The sequence below is a fragment of the Mobula hypostoma genome, chromosome 13 (genome assembly GCF_963921235.1).
Source record: "Mobula hypostoma chromosome 13, sMobHyp1.1, whole genome shotgun sequence".
Classification (NCBI taxonomy): domain Eukaryota; kingdom Metazoa; phylum Chordata; class Chondrichthyes; order Myliobatiformes; family Myliobatidae; genus Mobula; species Mobula hypostoma.
Genome location: NC_086109.1, coordinates 89,801,221 through 89,818,667, shown reverse-complemented (window position 1 = coordinate 89,818,667; position 17,447 = coordinate 89,801,221). Strand labels below are relative to the sequence as shown.

General features: G+C 44.4%; 1 protein-coding gene across 2 annotated transcripts in view; it reads right to left on the bottom strand.

Moving 5' to 3' along the window:
- itga11a (integrin, alpha 11a) overlaps positions 1–17,447 on the bottom strand; it is a 215,769-nt gene that overhangs the window by 124,517 nt on the left and 73,805 nt on the right. For both annotated transcript variants that reach the window (XM_063066150.1, XM_063066151.1), the window contains exons 3-5: positions 12,950–13,059; positions 11,464–11,555; positions 956–1,070 (exon numbers count right to left, since the gene is read on the bottom strand). In XM_063066150.1, coding sequence (XP_062922220.1) covers positions 956–1,070; positions 11,464–11,555; positions 12,950–13,059 — 317 coding nt within the window. The remainder of the gene's footprint in view (positions 1–955; positions 1,071–11,463; positions 11,556–12,949; positions 13,060–17,447) is intronic.

The window sequence follows — 17,447 nt, the reverse complement described above, 5'->3', positions numbered from 1 at the left end:
TGGAGAGCATTCTGACAGGCTGCATCACTGTCTGGTATGGTGGGTGGGGAGGGGGCTGCTGCACAGGACCAAAAGAAGCTACAGAGGGTTGTAAATCTAGTCAGCTCCATCTTGGGTACTAGCCTACAAAATACTCAGAACATCTTCAGGGAGCAGTGTCTCAGAAAGGCAGCGTCCATTATTAAGGACCCCCAGCACCCAGGGCTGCCCTTTTCTCACTGTTACCATCAGGTAGGAGGTACAGAAGCCTGAAGGCACACACTCAGTGATTCAGGAACAGCTTCTTCCCCTCTGACATCCGATTCCTAAATGGACACTGAACCCTTAGACACTACCTCACTTATTTTAATACAGTATTTCTATATATATATATATATTGTAATTGATTTATCTATTAATTAATTAATTTATTATTATTATTATTATTTCTCTTCTATCTTCTGTATTGCATTGAACTGCTGCTGCTAAGTTAACAAATTTCATGCCACATGCCGGTGATAATAATCTTGATTCTGAGGTGAATGGGAAGGTGTAGTACTTTGGCTGCTTGCAGGGATAAGTGGCGGGAGGGAGATTGGTGGGGAGGGTGGCATGGTAGGAGTGAAAAAGCCTTTTCTACTCAGAGAGTGGATAGATTGTGGAACTCAGTGTCTGTAAGGCCAATGTAAACCAATCAACTTCTAGTAGAACTTGGACAGATACTTGAGAGGGAATAAGTTACAGGGCAATAGGGTTAGGGTTAGGGTTAGGGTTAGTGGAGGGGAGTGAGGCTGGTAGATTGCTCATAGCCCACACAGATCTAAAAGGCTGAAGGGCTCCTTCACTGTCACAGCCCCTCTATGATTCTATGAGGATTTGTATCCTTCCCCTCCACCTGGGAGAGCATTAGGCCAGACACCACATTGTCTTAACCACTAAAAACAGGAATGGAATATGATGGGGACGGTTATCGTACGCTGGATGGCTGGTGCGAAGGCCCGTGCACTTTTGAAGTTGGAGCTGATCTTGCAGCAGATGCCGGTGCTGTAGTAGGAGCTTCCACACTCGTGAGACCAGAGCGGCCCGCAGGTCTGTGGAGAAAGCAGGAAACCAAGGGCACAGTTGTTACCTTTTGTAACTTCAAAACATTAAACTATTCAAATAAAGATATGGGAGTCTGAAATGTTTTACTTTCAGTGAGGTGCGCACGTATGCAATTCACGTATTTAAACGTATAACCCATAATAAATTATTTTAACTGAACAAGAATGCTTAATCAACCAATATATACAGTATACGAGATTACTCAAATATTACTAAAATATTAAATATGGAACAATAGTTAGCACCTAGTTTAGAGCACTGACACTTTATACAAAGATGCCATCTTCCAGCCTCATCACTGTTGCTAATGGTAGCATTGAATTTGCTGCAAATCTCACGGATGCTCATGAAATTAACTGAATGCCCCACGTCTGGCTTCCAGAACCCCCCTGATGTTAATCAATCCACACTGGTGTCCCTGGTTCCAGTTGCCAACCAATCAGGCTTCTGGAATTCACTTCCTAAACCTTCCCACACAACACACCCGCACACACCCACACACACACACACACACACACACACACACACACACACACACACCCGCACACACACACACACCCGCACACACACACACACACACACACACACACACACACACACACACACACACACACACACACACACACACACACACACACACACACACACACACACACACACACACACACACACACACACACACACCCACACACACACACGCACACACACACACACCCGCACACCCACCCACACACACACACACACACACACCCGCACACCCACCCACACACACACACACGCACACACACACACACCCGCACACCCACACACACACACACACACACACACACCCGCACACCCACCCACACACACACACACACACACACACACACACACACACACACACACACACACACACACACACACACACACACACACACACACACACACACACACACACACACACACACACACACATGCACACACACCCACACACACACACACACACACATACACACCCACACACACACCCGCACACACATACACACACACACACACACACACACACCCGCACACACACACACACACACACACACATACACACACACACCCACACACACACACGCACACACACCCACACACACACCCGCACACACATACACACACACACACACACCCGCACACACACACACACACACACACACACACACATACACTCATTTTCTCTCTTTATCTCTCCCTTCTTTTTCTCACACACATTTAGTCTCTCTCCCCTGCTCATATTCACTCTCTCTCTTTCTCACACACTCACTCTCTCTTTCTCTTGCACACATTCTCTTCCCTCCTCTCTCTGTCATGCACTCACTCTTTCTTTCACGCGCCCACTCTCTCTCACTCACTCTTTCACTCACACACATACTTTCTCACACACTCATTCTCTTCCTCTGTCTGTCGCATACTCACTCTCTCTCTCTCCTGTCTCTTTCTTCTTTAAGAAGGTCCTTAATACCAGCAGCTCTGACCAAGTTGTCAAACAGTTGCTACAAAGCCTCCTTACATAGCCTATTTGAGCACACTCCTATGAAGCACTTTGGGGAATTTATTGCTCTCTCAAAGGCACTATATAAATGCAAGTTGTAATTTTGTCAAATAACTGCAGTGAAAACCTTTGAAAATAAAATTAAAGTCTTCTTCTATAATAACCAAACAATTAATTCAAATTAAATAAATGAGAACAAGAGAAGGTGACAGACAATGATAATGTCTTTGTGAGTGTCTGCAAGGTATTGGGTGCGTGGCCTTTGTTTTTAATGGGGGCTTGCTTTCAGAACTTCTGTGAATGTTGGGTCAGAGCCAATTCCAAAGTCTTTTCTCATCATTTCCATCTCTGAAAGCAAACACATGACAGAGGTTGTAAGCCTCGTGGGAAAGATAGCTGGCCCCAGCCTCCTTCACGAGACTGCTGCTGACTGCAAGCAATCCTAGACCTCAATTTAATTACCAGTATCACACGAAACCACGAACTGCTCCTTTGGCTTCTGCGCAGATATTTAGGGTCTTCCAGAGACAATACATCATTGGAACCTTATTGTCATAAATACGCACATATTGTATATACAGCTAAGGTGTCTATGACTTTTGCACAGTACTGTATATTGGTTAGAACAGGTAGGTGGTTGGGAAACAGACACGTAAGAATATTTAGCTTTGTATTAGCTCAAGTAGTATTCAATGTTACTTGGTAACTGGAAAGATATAAAATACAGTACTGTGCAGAAGTCTTAGGCACCCTAGCTATGTACATGTGCCTAAGACTTTTATACAGTACAGTACTACAGAAGATCTTTCTTGTTTATCTAACCTGTCAATAACTAAATGCTAACAGCAGGAATTCTGCAGATGCTGGAAGTTCAAGCAACACACATCAAAGTTGCTAGTGAACGCAGCAGGCCAGGCAGCATCTCTAGGAAGAGGTACAGTCGACGTTTCAGGCCGAGACTCTTCGTCAGGACTAACTGAAGGAAGAGTTAGTAACTCCCTTATATTTATAGCCAGGGTGCCTAAGACTTTTGCACAGTAATGTAAATGAACAACTGACATGAATGATAAATCTATCTGAGATTGTTTTGCATTTCATCCTCCATGAGGGGTGTTGGGCACGATATTGCAACCTCTCTCATTCTTGCTCGAGAATCAAAATACTGCAGATGTTGGGAACCTGAAATAAAAATAGAAACTGCTGCAAGCACTCAGCAGATCAGCCAGCCTCTGTGGAAAGAGAAACTGAGCTAACATTTCAGGTTGAAGTGTTTTTTTCCACTGAGGTCTGGGTGGGTCATCAACTTAACTCTTTCTTTTTGTTCCTTTGGATGTAGAAGATTGAGGGGTGATTTGATTGAGGTAGACCAAATTATGAGGGGTATAGATAGGGCAAATGCAAACAGGCTTTTTCAGATGTTGTTGGGTGGGACTTCAACCAGAGGTCATGTGTTAGGGTGAAAGGTGAAAGGTTTAAGGAAAAATTGAGGGGAAACTTCTTCACTCAGAGGGTGGTGAGAATGTGGAACAAGCTGCCAGCATAAATGGTGCATGCAAACTTGATGTCAACATCCAAGAGAAGTTTGGATAGGTACGTGGATGGAAGGGCTATGAAACTTGTGCAGGTAGATGGAAGGAGGCAGTTTAAATGGTTTCAGCATGGACTAGATGGGCTGAAGGGCCTGTTTCTGTGCTGTACTTTTCTACGACTCTATGACTATCCATGGATGACACCCGACCTGACGAGCACCTGCTGATTTTGTTTCCCAGATTCCGATGTTTTCCTGGAATCACTTTTCCAGTGAAGGAAAACCAGCGGAGTGGAAGGAGAAGGAATTTCTGCCAAGAGACTTTATTTGGAAGCAACTTTTGGGAATCCCTTTTGGATGAACAATTACATGAAACTGCATTTTCGGACTGAAACTGTCAGTGAGAGGAGAAGTCCCACTTGTTCTTAGGTCATTGCCAAAGCTGGACTGTTGTTAATCGGCCGTGGAGGGAGGGTGCATGCAGCCCAGTCCTGGGGGGCATCCCTTGAATTTAGAATTTATTTAAGTCTTACATCCATCCCACAACGTGAGGGACTAAAAATCTTGGCGTTATGACTCTGTTGCAATGTACAGACATTGTCAAAGTAATGACTTGAGGTCAGTAACTGGTCACTAACTGGGAGCAGAGGAGCTGATTGACCTGTCCTCTATCAACCACCCAGTCCTACCAATCGAGGTCAACTAATCCACAGCATATGCGCTTCAGGCAGCAAATTGGATACAGATTGTACTGTTCGTTATGTGCCATGTCGTATGAAGTGGGTGATCGTGGTCTTTCCATGACCATGACTGTTCTTGGCATTTTTTTTCTACGGAGGAGTTTGCCAGCGTCTTCTTCTGGGCAGTGTCTTTACAAGACGGATGACCCCAGCCATTATCCCTATTCTTCAGAGATTGTCTGTGGTCGCATATCCAGGACTTGTGATATGTGCCAGGTGCTCATACGACCATTCATCATCTGCTCCCATGGCTTTACGTGACCCTGAAAGGGGAAGCGGGGGGTTACTAAGCAGGTGCTACACCTTGCCCAAGGGTGACCTGCAAGCTAGCAGAGGGAACGAATGCCTTACACCTTCTTTGGTAGAGATGTATCCCCAGCCCACCACCACTATCTCATAATTTTGTATATGTCTACTTAATTCCCCCTCATTCTCCTACCCTCCAGGGAATAAAGTCCGAACCTGTTCAGCCCTTCCCCATAACTCGGCTCCTCAAGTCCTGGCAAAATCCATGTGAAATTTCTCCACAGTCTTTCATTCTTATTGATATCTTCCCTGTAGGTAGGGAACCAGAACTACACACAATACAGGCAGGGAAGGAGCGATTTACAGCTCCTTTGATAGAGACATATCTTCACCTCACCACTCTGTGTACTGTATAGTGTACAGGACAAACTGCATAGTAACCTTTTTGAGAGTATGTGCTCCCCCTTCAGCCCGTAGAATGATTGCATTTCTTACTTTAATGGCGAAAAGATGTATTTTACAACATTGGAAAGAGCTTAATGCTCCAACTACCTTTTTTTGGTTTTCTCAGACGATTTTATGTTTGAATCTGGAGAAAATTAGAAGTAACCTTTATGATTCTTCATTTAAATTTGAACAGATTTGGGGACCTTTTATTCGATATTTTCATTTAATGTAATATTTACCCTTCTTGTTTTTTTTCACTGTTTTAATGGAGGTCGGGATTGAGGACGTGATTTTAAGTTTAACTCTGTTTGGTTTCAAGTTAGCCCATTGCTTTGCTTTGCTTTTAGTTAGTTGCACGGTGGGTTTTTTTTGGGGTTTTTTTTTTTCTTTTTTTCCATTGATATATATAAAATCTAGTATACTATTATGTTATCTTGGTTTCTTATGCTTAAATTACATTGTTTGTAGTATTTTCTTTTTGGTATTGTTATCTTTTGGAATTTTATTATACTTTAACATTGTATTAATGTTTATATGGCTTACCTTTTTGTATACTTACTCAATAAAAAGATTTAAAAAGAAAAGAAAGAGAGTATGTGCTCAATTTGGCGATAATATTCCGAAGAATTCTATGGTTGCCATAGTAATTTTGAGCAGAGATTATCACTGATTGTTCTGTTTATTTAAGTCGTTGTTTTACTATCATTAAAAGCATAACAGAGATAGATTGAAATGTGATGTATATAAATGCAAATGGGTGGGTTAGTAAGTTTGTGGATGTTACCAAGATTGGTGGAGTTGTGGATAATGTGGAAGACTGGCAAAGAATACAGCACAATTTAGATCAGTTGCAGATATGGGCACAGAAATCCCAGATGGAGTTTAATCCGGGATTTGCAAATGCAAGGAGGCAGTACACGGATACTTAACATTGTTCCTGAGCAGACAGAGCTTGAGATCCAAGTTCATTATCTCCTTTTATGGAAATGTTTGTTTGATGATGAACTTCAATAAAAAATAAATTTAAAAAAGACAGCTACACAGGTCGATACGGTGGTCAAGAAGGCTTACAGAATGCTTGCTTTTATTAGCTGATGCATTCAGATCGAAAGTCAAGAGGTTATGTTACAACATTATAAAACTGGATAGGCCACATCTGAAGTATTCTATACAGTTCAGGTCAGCCCACTATAGGAAGGATGTTGAGACTTTGGAGAGGGTGCAGATGAGGTTTACAGTATGCTGCCTGGTTCAGAGGGCTTGTGCTTTCATGAGAGGCTGGGAAAGCTTGGGTTGTTTTCCCTGGAGCGCCGGAGGCTGAGGGGAGAAGGTTCATGAGAGGCATAGATAGTGCCTGTTTCCCAGGGTTGAAATATCAAATGCCAGAGGGCCTACATTGAAGGTGAGAGGGGGTGGGCTCAAGGGAGATGTGAGGGGTAAGTTTTTTACCCGGAACGGTGGATGCCTGGAATGCACTGCCTGGTGTGGTGGTACAGGCAAGTCTTTGGAAGGCTTTAAGAGACATTTAGGGGACAGACATGGATGTAAGGAAATGGAGGGCTATGGACATGGTGTAGGTAGGAGGGATTAGTGTTTGGGTGTTTTTGATTTGTGTTTTAGCTGGATTAGCTCAACATTGTGGGCCAAATGGCCTGTTCTTGTGCTGTACTGTTCTATGTTCTAAATAAATGAAGCATTTTAGCAAACTTGTTCAAAATTATTAGTTATAATCTTTTAACAAAACAGTTGGAAAAAAACCATAATTTCTACATGGTATCATTATTCCCACCATTTACTGTTCAAATACCAGGTCTGTGAGGATTTCAGAACATATCATCCAACATCACGTGTTCTCACAAATATCTAGCTGGCACCAAGCTGGTGTGAAACAACTCCTGTGAAAACATCTCATTGCTCTTGGGTTGTAAAAAATAATTTACTGCTTTATGTGACAGTAAACATAATCATCGTGCACCTTTTAATTAACGGAGAGATTTAAAGAATTGAGGGGTGGCACTGCATGCCTAGTGCCAACAAAGGTTTTGTGCACGCCACCTTGGACACACTTGCCATAGGTTTCCCACCCCTGGCAACCCGAGGTCTGGAACTATTCTAAATTGTGAGAAGTTCTATGGATGGTATACTAAATTATGAGGGGTACAGACAGGGTAAATGCATACGGGCTTTTTCCACTGAGGTCTTGGTGAGACTTGAACAAGATGTCATAGGTAATGGGTGAAAGGTCGAATATACTGTATAAGGCAGTGGTCCCCAACCACCGGGCCGCAAAGCATGTGCTACCGGGCCGCGAGGAAACAATATGAGTCAGCTGCACCTTTTCCTCATTCCCTGTCACGCACTGTTGCACTTGAACATAGGGTTGCCAACTGTCCCATATTTGCCGGGACATCCCGTATGCTGGGCTAAATTGGTTTGTCCCATACGGGACCGCCCTTCTCCCATATTTCCCCCGCTAAGGTAGAGCGTTCCTATGAAACCTTTCGTGCCAAAATGGTGTAAAACAAAGAAGCAATTACCATTAATTTATGTGGGAAAAATTTTTGAGTGTTCCCAGATCTAAAGAATAACCTACCAAATCATACCAAATAACACATAAAACCGAAAATAACACTAACATATACAGGAATGATATGATAAATACACAGCTTATATAAAGTAGAAATAATGTTTGTATGGTGTAGTTGGGAAGATTAAGCCAAAACCGATTTGTGGAAAAAAAATCGGCACATATGCGCTTGCGCACGTCACATATGCGCACACGAGTGCCCACGCAAGGCTTCATTGTCATGGTAGTCTTTCACGGGGTAAGTACAAGTGTCTCGTATTTGATTGCTACTTTTGTCCCTTATTTGGGAGTGAGAAAGTTGGCAACACTAACTGTAAAAGACATGTTGAGGTGAGTTTAACCCTACTTGAACACCCACCCCACCCCCCCCCCCCAGTCGGCAGGTCCGCAAGAATATTGTCAATATTAAACCAGTCCGCCGTGCAAAAAAGGTTGGGGACCTATGGTATAAGGGGAACCTGAGGGGATCTTCTTCACTCAGAGGGATGTGCGAATGTGGAAGTTCAATCGCGACATCTAAGACATGTTTGGATAGGTACATGGATGGGAGGGGTATGGAGAGCTGTGGTTCAGGTATGAGTTGACGGTACTAGAGAGAATAACAGCTTAGCAAGGACCACAGGGGCTGAAGAGTCAGCTTCAGAGTTGTAGTGCTCTCTCAACGACTCTAGGTGCAAGTGTCTATGCTTTCTCACTCTGGGTTTATTCGCTGGAGTTGCCACCGTAACTTGAAGGAGGTCCTGAGCGCAGCAACAGAAGGGAATGTGAATGAATCCATGTCACACAAGACGAACTCATCCTGCCCATTGTACCTCAGCTGAATCCCCTGGAATATCTATCACGCTTCACTACACCCCAACTCTCTACAGTACTGAAACCTTTTCATCTTTGAGTATATATCCAAGTTCCACTTCCCCTTCCTCTCAGAGAGTATATTTCAGGTTATGACAAAGCAGTGGGTAAATCATTGCTCCTCTTCTGCCAAATGGATCACTTGGCTGGACATTTAAACACGAACTCCCTGTTTATTAATTCTCCTGCCAGTGGGAACAACTTCTACCATCTCTCCGGAAAATTGATTTTCAAATGCCTTATGCATGAACACACAACTACTCCCTCTCAAATACACAGAGAGACATGCAAACCACCCCCCAACAAACAAACAAACACACACACACACACACACACACAACTGATCTCAGACATACAACTGCTCCCTCTCAAACACACACACAGACATTCAAAACAACCCCTCTCCCAAAAACCCCCCCACACACGGCACAGAGGCAACTGATCTCTTACACACAATCGTTCCCTCACGCTCACAGAAGGTCACACGTGGACACCCGTCTCACACACACACACACACACACACACACACGCACAAATCACTTTGCACACCAACATTAATGTGTACACGCACAAGCCCACACATGTACATACACATTTACACCCACCTACCCACCTCCAACCAACCCCACACATGCAAAACTCCCCACTCCAATCCACCGACACCTACAAACACACTTGCACAAAGAAGCAGAGAGATGCACACTCATCAGCTAGGGTTAACACCAGTTTTAGCTAATATTAGTACAACTGGCTTCCTCTGTCGGGTTCGGGAGCCTTGACAGATTAAATAATAAATATTGAAGAGAAATAAAGAGCAGAAAAGGTTGGAAACAAATGCCCTGCACTGAAGCCAATTGGACTTTGGGAAAGATTCCTAACCACATCCGAGTGGGCCCGTTGTTAAAGGCAGCAGTGGGGTGTTGCTGAGACACGGTCTGAACACAATCTGAACATAGTCTGAACACAGTCTGAACACAGTCTGAACATAGTCCGAACACAGTCCGAACACAGTCTGAACACGGTGCGAACACAGTCCCCGTTGAAAGTACAGTGTGTGTTGAGCAGTGGCACAGCTGTAGCCAGCTTGCAGCACCAGCTGTTATACTTAGCTCCCTTCCCCCTTAGGTCAGGAGACAAACAGCTCAGTGGAGGCTGAGCTCCCATTTGTTTATGCGAGCAGCTCTGCCAACGCACATTCCACAGTGCACTGCAGCCAGTGAGGGTTTCTTGTGCTGAATTGAATGGAGTCCTGCCGAAATGTGTGCACTGCAGGATCCAGGCAATATGACCGTCATCATCATTATGTGCCGTGTCATATGACATCGTCATTATGTGCCATGCTGTATGATGTGGGCGATCATGGTCTTTACCATGACCATGATTGTTCTTGGAAAGTTTTTCTACAGAATTGGTTTGCCATTGCCTTCTTCTGGGCCGCGTCTTTACAAGACAGGCGACCCCAGCCATTATCGATACTCTTCAGAGATGGTCTGCCTGGCGTCAGTGGTCACATAACCAGGACTTGTGATGTGCACCGGCTGCTCACACGACCACCTGGTCCCATGGCTTCACGTGACCCTGATCGGGGGGGGGGGGGCTAAGCAGGTGCTACACCTTGCCCAAGGGTGACCTGCAGGCTAGCAGAGGGAAGGAGCACCTTGCACCCCCTTTGGTAGAGGTGAATCTCCATCTCGCCACCCAGTCTGATGGTGAATAGATAATGGGATGGCATGGCAGCTTTGGGGTCAGTGGTGGAATTGAACTTGGGTTGCTGGTATTGTATTATCATTATGATAACTGCAGTGTTATGGTGCCACCATTCTGCATAGTCTTTCCTCAAATTGTTACCTCCAAATATTAGTGTGTCAATATAAACTCAATGGCCTCTCTAGTAGGAGTCTCCTCTACCTAAAAAAAATGGTCACTGAGTGCACGGTCCTGGTCTTCTGCTGATGTAGCCCATCCACTTTCAAGGTTCGACGTGTTGTGTGTTTAGCTATGCTTTTCTGAACACCACTGTTGTCACGCATGGCTATCTGAGTTACTGCCACCTACCTGTCAGCTTGAACCCGTCTGGCCATTCTCATATTAACAAGGTGTTTTCACACACAGAACTGCCGCACACTGGAAGTTTTTGTTGTTTTTCACACCTTTCTCTGTAAACTCTAAGAGACCATTGTTCATGAAAATCCCAGGAGATCAGCAGTCTCTGAGATACTCAAACCACCCCGCCTGGCACCAACAATCATTCAACAGTCAAAGTCACTTCGATCACATTTCTTCCCCATTCTGATGTTTGGTCAGAGCAACAGCTGAACCTCTTGACCATGTCTGCATGCTTTTATGCATTGAGTTGCTGCCAGGTGATTGGCTGATTAAATATTTGTATTAATAAGCAGGTGTACCTAATATAGTGACGACAGAGTGTATAGCAAAGTTTTAAAAGAAAGAGAGGTCTTACCACAAAGGAGTGATCTTGTGGGTTGCTGGTTAAAGTCATCCCAAGGCGCATGTTATCTTTGTGCTCTGATACATAAGGGAGAGATACCCTTCCTTGGGTGAAAAAAACAACAGTAGATTAGACCAGTCCAAACCCAGCAGTGAATTACTTTAAACCAACCCTACAACTGGAGGTCATGGGTTAAGGGTGAGAGGTGTAAGGTTTAATGAGAGCATGATGGGAAACTTCTTCACTCCGAGAGACGTGAGAGTGTGGAATGAACTGCCAGCACAAGTGGTGCATGCAAGCTCAACTTCAATGTTGAAGAGAAGCTTGGACAGGCACAGTACATGGATGGTGGGGATATGGAGGGCTATGGTCCCGGTGCAGGTCAATGGGGGTCAAGGTCCAAAGGTTCATTTAATGCTGAAGTATGTATGCAGTTTACTGCTATGAGATTCATCTGTCCAGATAGTCACAGAACAAAGAACGTCATGGTAGTCATTCAAAGAAAAACATCAACCACCCCCTGCACAAAAAAAAACAAATCTCGCAAATGGCAACGCGATCGTCAACCCACCCCGCGCGAGGAAAAAAACAACAGTAACAAGGACATCAACCCCTCCACATGCAGAAAAACGAATGGTGCAAATGGCAAGAACAGCAAACCTCAAGCCCCAACTCCCCCATCACAAAAAAGGCAGTTTGGTATGGTCTAGATGGGCCGAAGGGCCTGTTTTGGTGCTGTGCTATGATTCTATGGCTCTAACTGTGGGAAGAAGACTGTGGGTGCATTCACTCTATCTATGTCCCTCATGATTTGATATTTCTCCACAGTGTCATATATATGTGGATTAATGCCCCACTATTTGCGTAATATCATCGTAACAGTTATAAAGTTCACAATCTAGAGAGCAGGCCTAATGATCTGACCGTGGATTTGAAATTCCAGTACAGCAGCAGTGGAATTTAGATTAAAATAAATAATTTCAAGGATGCATGTTGATAACACTGACTAAGGAACTATTGAATTGCATTGAAAACTCTTGTAGCTTCAGAGGAGGAAGTCTGGTGTCTTTGCTGTCTAGCTTCAGCATAGCTTGAGACATTCAGCAATGTCATTGACTCTGAACTGCTCTTGAAAACAGTCCAGCAAAGTACTTAGCTCAAGAATCCATGCCTGTGAATGAATAAATAAAAGATTAGTTCAGACTCTGTCACTTTAGTTAAGAGTCCAGTTGTAATCTCTATAAGCTGATGTCTACTTCACTCCAGGGAACCAAATCAAATGTTAGTTCAAGCAACACACATCAAAGTTGCTGGTGAACGCAGCAGGCCAGGCAGCATCTGTAGGAAGAGGTGCAGTCGACGTTTCAGGCCGAGACCCTTCGTCAGGACTAACTGAAGGAAGAATGTTAGTTCATTCATTTTGAAGAGGGATTTCTATTCTCAGTGCAGCTCACTCCCTTTGCAAAAGCAATCAGCGAGGTGATGGCATATACAATACCTAGATTGAGTTTTCCACATCCGTAGCTGGTCTGGTTCTTCACTGGACACCGGTACACATCGCCGGTCTTCTGTTTTCCAACACCGGCCCAAGGGGCACCAACGAGAAGCCTGCCGCAGGGTAGGAGAGAGGACAAGTAAGTAACCGAATTTTCCTTCAGAACAGGCAGCCCACAAACAGGCCATTCACCCATTCGGCCCATACTGTTCTGTCAAAGGGTTTACAACCTCAAACACTAACCCCACTCCTCTTGCCACAGATGCTGCCTGACCTGGTGCATCTTTTCCTTCCCCTATCATTCATGATCCAGTGAGACTTCTTCCACTCTATTCTTCACGTCCTGTTCAGCGTCACACTGAACCAAGCCCTGCGTTTAAAATCCTCAGTAATGCACATAAAATTCAGCAGGAACTCAAGCAGGTCAAGCAGCATCTGTGGAGGGGAATGAACTGTTGACGTTTTGGGCCCGGCCCCCTCATCAGGAAAGGGAGGGGGAAAAGCCAGAATAAGAAAGTGGGGGATGGGAGAAGAGTACAATCTGGAAGGTGATAGGTGAAGAGAGGGGCGGGGGGATGAAGTAAGAAGCTGGGAGATAATAGGTGGAAAAGGCAAAGGGCTGAAGAAGAAGGAATCTGATAGGAGAGGAGAGTGAACCATAGGAGAGAGGGAAGGGGGGTGGAACCAAAGAGATTTGATGGACAAGCGAGGAAAAGACAGGGGGTGAGTGGAAAGCCAGAATGAGGAATGGAAAATAAAGGAGATGGGGTGGAATTACCTAAAGTTAGAGAAATGGGTGGGTAGAGGAGGTGGGAATGAAGTAAGAAACTGGGAGGTGGGAGGTGGGAGGTGAGAGGTGGAAGAGGTAAAGAGCTGAAGAAGAATGAATCCGATAGAAGGGGAGAGTGGACCATGGGAAAAATGGAAGGAGGAAGGGAAGGTGATGGATAGGTGAAGAGAAGAGAAGGGGTAAGAGGGGAGCCAGAATGGGGAATAGAAAATGAGAGAAGGGGAAAGGGAAAATGATCAAAAGTTGGAGAAATTGATGTTCATCATCAGGCTGGAGTTCTAAACAGAATTGTTTTAAAATCTAATTACAATGTTATTTTTAATTCATATCCGAGACAGAATGGGAGGTGATCCAACTTTCTGTGTGGATTTCTGGATATCCAGCATCTGCACAATCTCTGGTATCTCTACAAATTTCATCCTTGTTTTCGGATCCCTCCATGGCATGGGTCGTCCCCACCTCTGCAAACTCCTTAAGCTTCAGGACCCTCTGAGTTCCCTGCAACCTCTCCCAACTCGGATAATTGAGCTGTGCGAGGGCCTGTTAAGATCAGCATTGGCCCTCTTCCTGATCCCACCATCCTGATATCAACCTTCCAAGCCCCACATTTCCTCCTCCTCCCCGTTCTTCCATGGTCTACTCTCCTCTCCTATTAGATGCCTTCTTCTTCAGCCCTTTACCTCTTCTCTCTATCACCTCCCAGCTTCTTACTCCCCTACCTACCCACATTCCCCCTCAGCTGGTCTCCCCCATCACCTACCATCTTCTAATCCTTCCCCCCCCCCCGCCAATGCCCCATTTTCTTATTCTGGCTTCTGACCCCCTTCTTTTCCAGTCCTGATGAAGATTTCGACCCAAAATATTGACTGTTCTTTTCCCTCCCCAGATGCTGCCGGGCGTGCTGAGTTCCTCCCGCAATATGTCCAAGATCTCTTGGGATTTTTCAAGTTCTCCAGCTCCTACAGAATCTCTTGTGCTTAATCATGGATGGGTGGATGACGTTGTTTTGTAATGGATCTTCTTTAAAAATAATATGCTTTGCTCTTTCTTTAAAACACACTCTTGCGGGTTGGAGCGGCTGAGACCAGAAACAGCTATATCTCCACTTTACTGAGCAGAAATGAATGTGCATTAATTGTTAGTGTAGGGGCGAAACCATTAGCTTGCAATGGATTCTTTCTTTAGTTACACAGAGCTGATCCCAATGGTGCTCCTGAACTGGTGGTCAAAGGATGGCTTTGAAAGATAAGGGAATGAAGGACTATTACAAACTGAGGCAGATCAATCATGATCAGATTATATTCTGGAGAGGGCAGATGGCTGACTCCAGCTCCTATTATCTTATGTTGTTATGATTTCAATATCACCAGACCTCCCAAGAGGGTACTTTAGGGCTAGTTTTTGACATGGTTGAGGTACTCCTATAGGTCTTAAAGAGAAGCCTTGAGCCACCTTTGCCCCCTACTCTGTCCCAGACAAGTACAGGGACCACTTCTGCCCTGGGTTCGCTGGCTTTTGCACCCATTGTGGAAATCCCATTTTCTCCCAGGCTGAACTTGATAGGACACCAGGACAACCCCTGACTCTACAGCTCCATCACCCACTTCAGAGCTCAGTCCTTTGTAAAATTAAGGGACATGCCTCCACAGTGAAGATGTCAGAGTTAAAATTTTTAACCCTGTTTTGAGGTCCTTCCATTGTCTCAGCCATCCCACTTCTGCACAGCTGCCTGGCTCAGTAATCCCTCCAAATTCTCTGCATTCTACCTATTCTGGCCTTGGTTAATCCCTGTTTCAATCTCTCAACTAATGGCAGCTCTACTTTAAACTGCTTGGAATTGCCTCAACAAGCATCATAATGCTTCTTATAACCTACTTGGCCAAGCCTTTGCTCTTCTGACCCACCACTTCCCCTTTGGTTAGTTCCACAGGCACGTCACCTGACTGAAAAATGCACTAATGAGGCAGGTCTCCATTGCTTCCATGTCAAATTTCATTTGCTAACACTCCTTGGAGTATTCTGCTACATGACAATCACTAAACACGAGGTGGTTAAAATTAAGGAAATTGGTGGATTGGGAGAGAGAGCGAGAGTTGGTGAGGTTGATGATTAAGCCGCAATCTACTAAATGGATATAAGGCTATGATATCTGACCTACTGAGTGGGAAGGAGATCATATCTCACATGGGCCAACCCTAGATCTAGGTTGAGATGTCATATGGCCAACCCTAAAGTCCAACTGTAAAGATCAGAAGCAAGGTTTAATCAATCAATCTGAGCAGTCATTTTCTTCTTTTTAAACCAAAATGAAGCACATCAACGGTAAAGAAATAATTAAATCCAATTCACTGAGAAACTTCCGTTGAAGTTTAGAGCAGTATAGCACAGAAACAGTCCCAGTGCTGTGCCAAACTAATTAAACTAGTAGTTAATTGCCTAACTAAATGAATCCTTTCTGCCTACACAATGTCACCATCCCCCCATTCTCTGCTCCTTCAGGAACCTATCCAAGAATCTCTTAAACACATATCATATTTACCTCGACTACCACTCCAAGAAGCACAGTCCAGGCCTCACTGTTCCCTATGTAAAAAACTCGCCCCTCACATCTTCATTGAACTTACCCTTCTCACGTCCTCAGTTGCTGGACATTAAGACCCTGAGAGAAAGATAATCTACCTGAATCTCTTACTCAAACATTCAAAGTGCATTTATTATCATGAAACAAAGAAATGCCATGGAAATTATAGGTTCCATTCACATGCTGCTTAGTAGCAGAATTATGTTTGAAAGAAAAAGTAAAGGAAGTGAAAGAAGTAGCTTTGTGAACTGTCTGAAGGACGTCGCCTTTGTTTGTGTTGTTCCCAAGCGCCACCTTCTTCATCCTGCTTTAAGATTTGGGAAACACGGTAGCGTAACACTATTACAATGCCAGTGACCTGAGTTCAATTGCACCTCTGTTTGTAGGGAGTTTGTACATTCTCCCCATGACCGCGTGCGTTTCCTCCGGACGCTCACGTTCCAAGGATCTACGGATTAGTAAGTCAATTGGTCACGTGGGAGCAAGTGGGTGGTGTGGGCCTCAATGGGTCTGTTACCGCACTGCATCTCTACTTAAAAATAAAATGAATAATCTTCTAATCTCCCGTCAACCATCCTCTGCTCCAAAGAAAACAACGCAAGTTTCTCCAGCCTCTCCCTACACCGCATGCCCTGATCATAACTGGGTTCTGCTTCGTTGTCAGCTCCCACAGGTTCCTGACTAAAAGCAGTGGCGGTTGTCGCTTCCCACAAATAATAGTTGCCTGGCATTTGTGTCTAACGTGGAAGTTGACAGATACACTTCCAAGGCAGATATTAGATTGCACTACCTCAGCTGTGTAAACACAGTGCAACCCAAAAGAAATAGCTCTGAGCATTACAAAACTAACAAAGGCTTTCATTTCATTTAAATAACGTAACAAGCGTTTCTCTGTATCTCTCTGTGTCCGCCATCCTGCTGTGTGCACCCTGCACTGCATGTAACTTTCACCATTTGTTACTCCTCACAACACTTTCCTCCCCTATCTGTAATGAGCTTTTCAGGCCTGCGCAGGACACCGGAGATCGTTGGGCCCTGAGGTTTTTAGAACACTTGAATTGGTTAGTTGTTGTTTAACGAGAATCATTAACCGTTTAGAGTTCCTTGTGTTTTCCTTGAATGACTCGCTC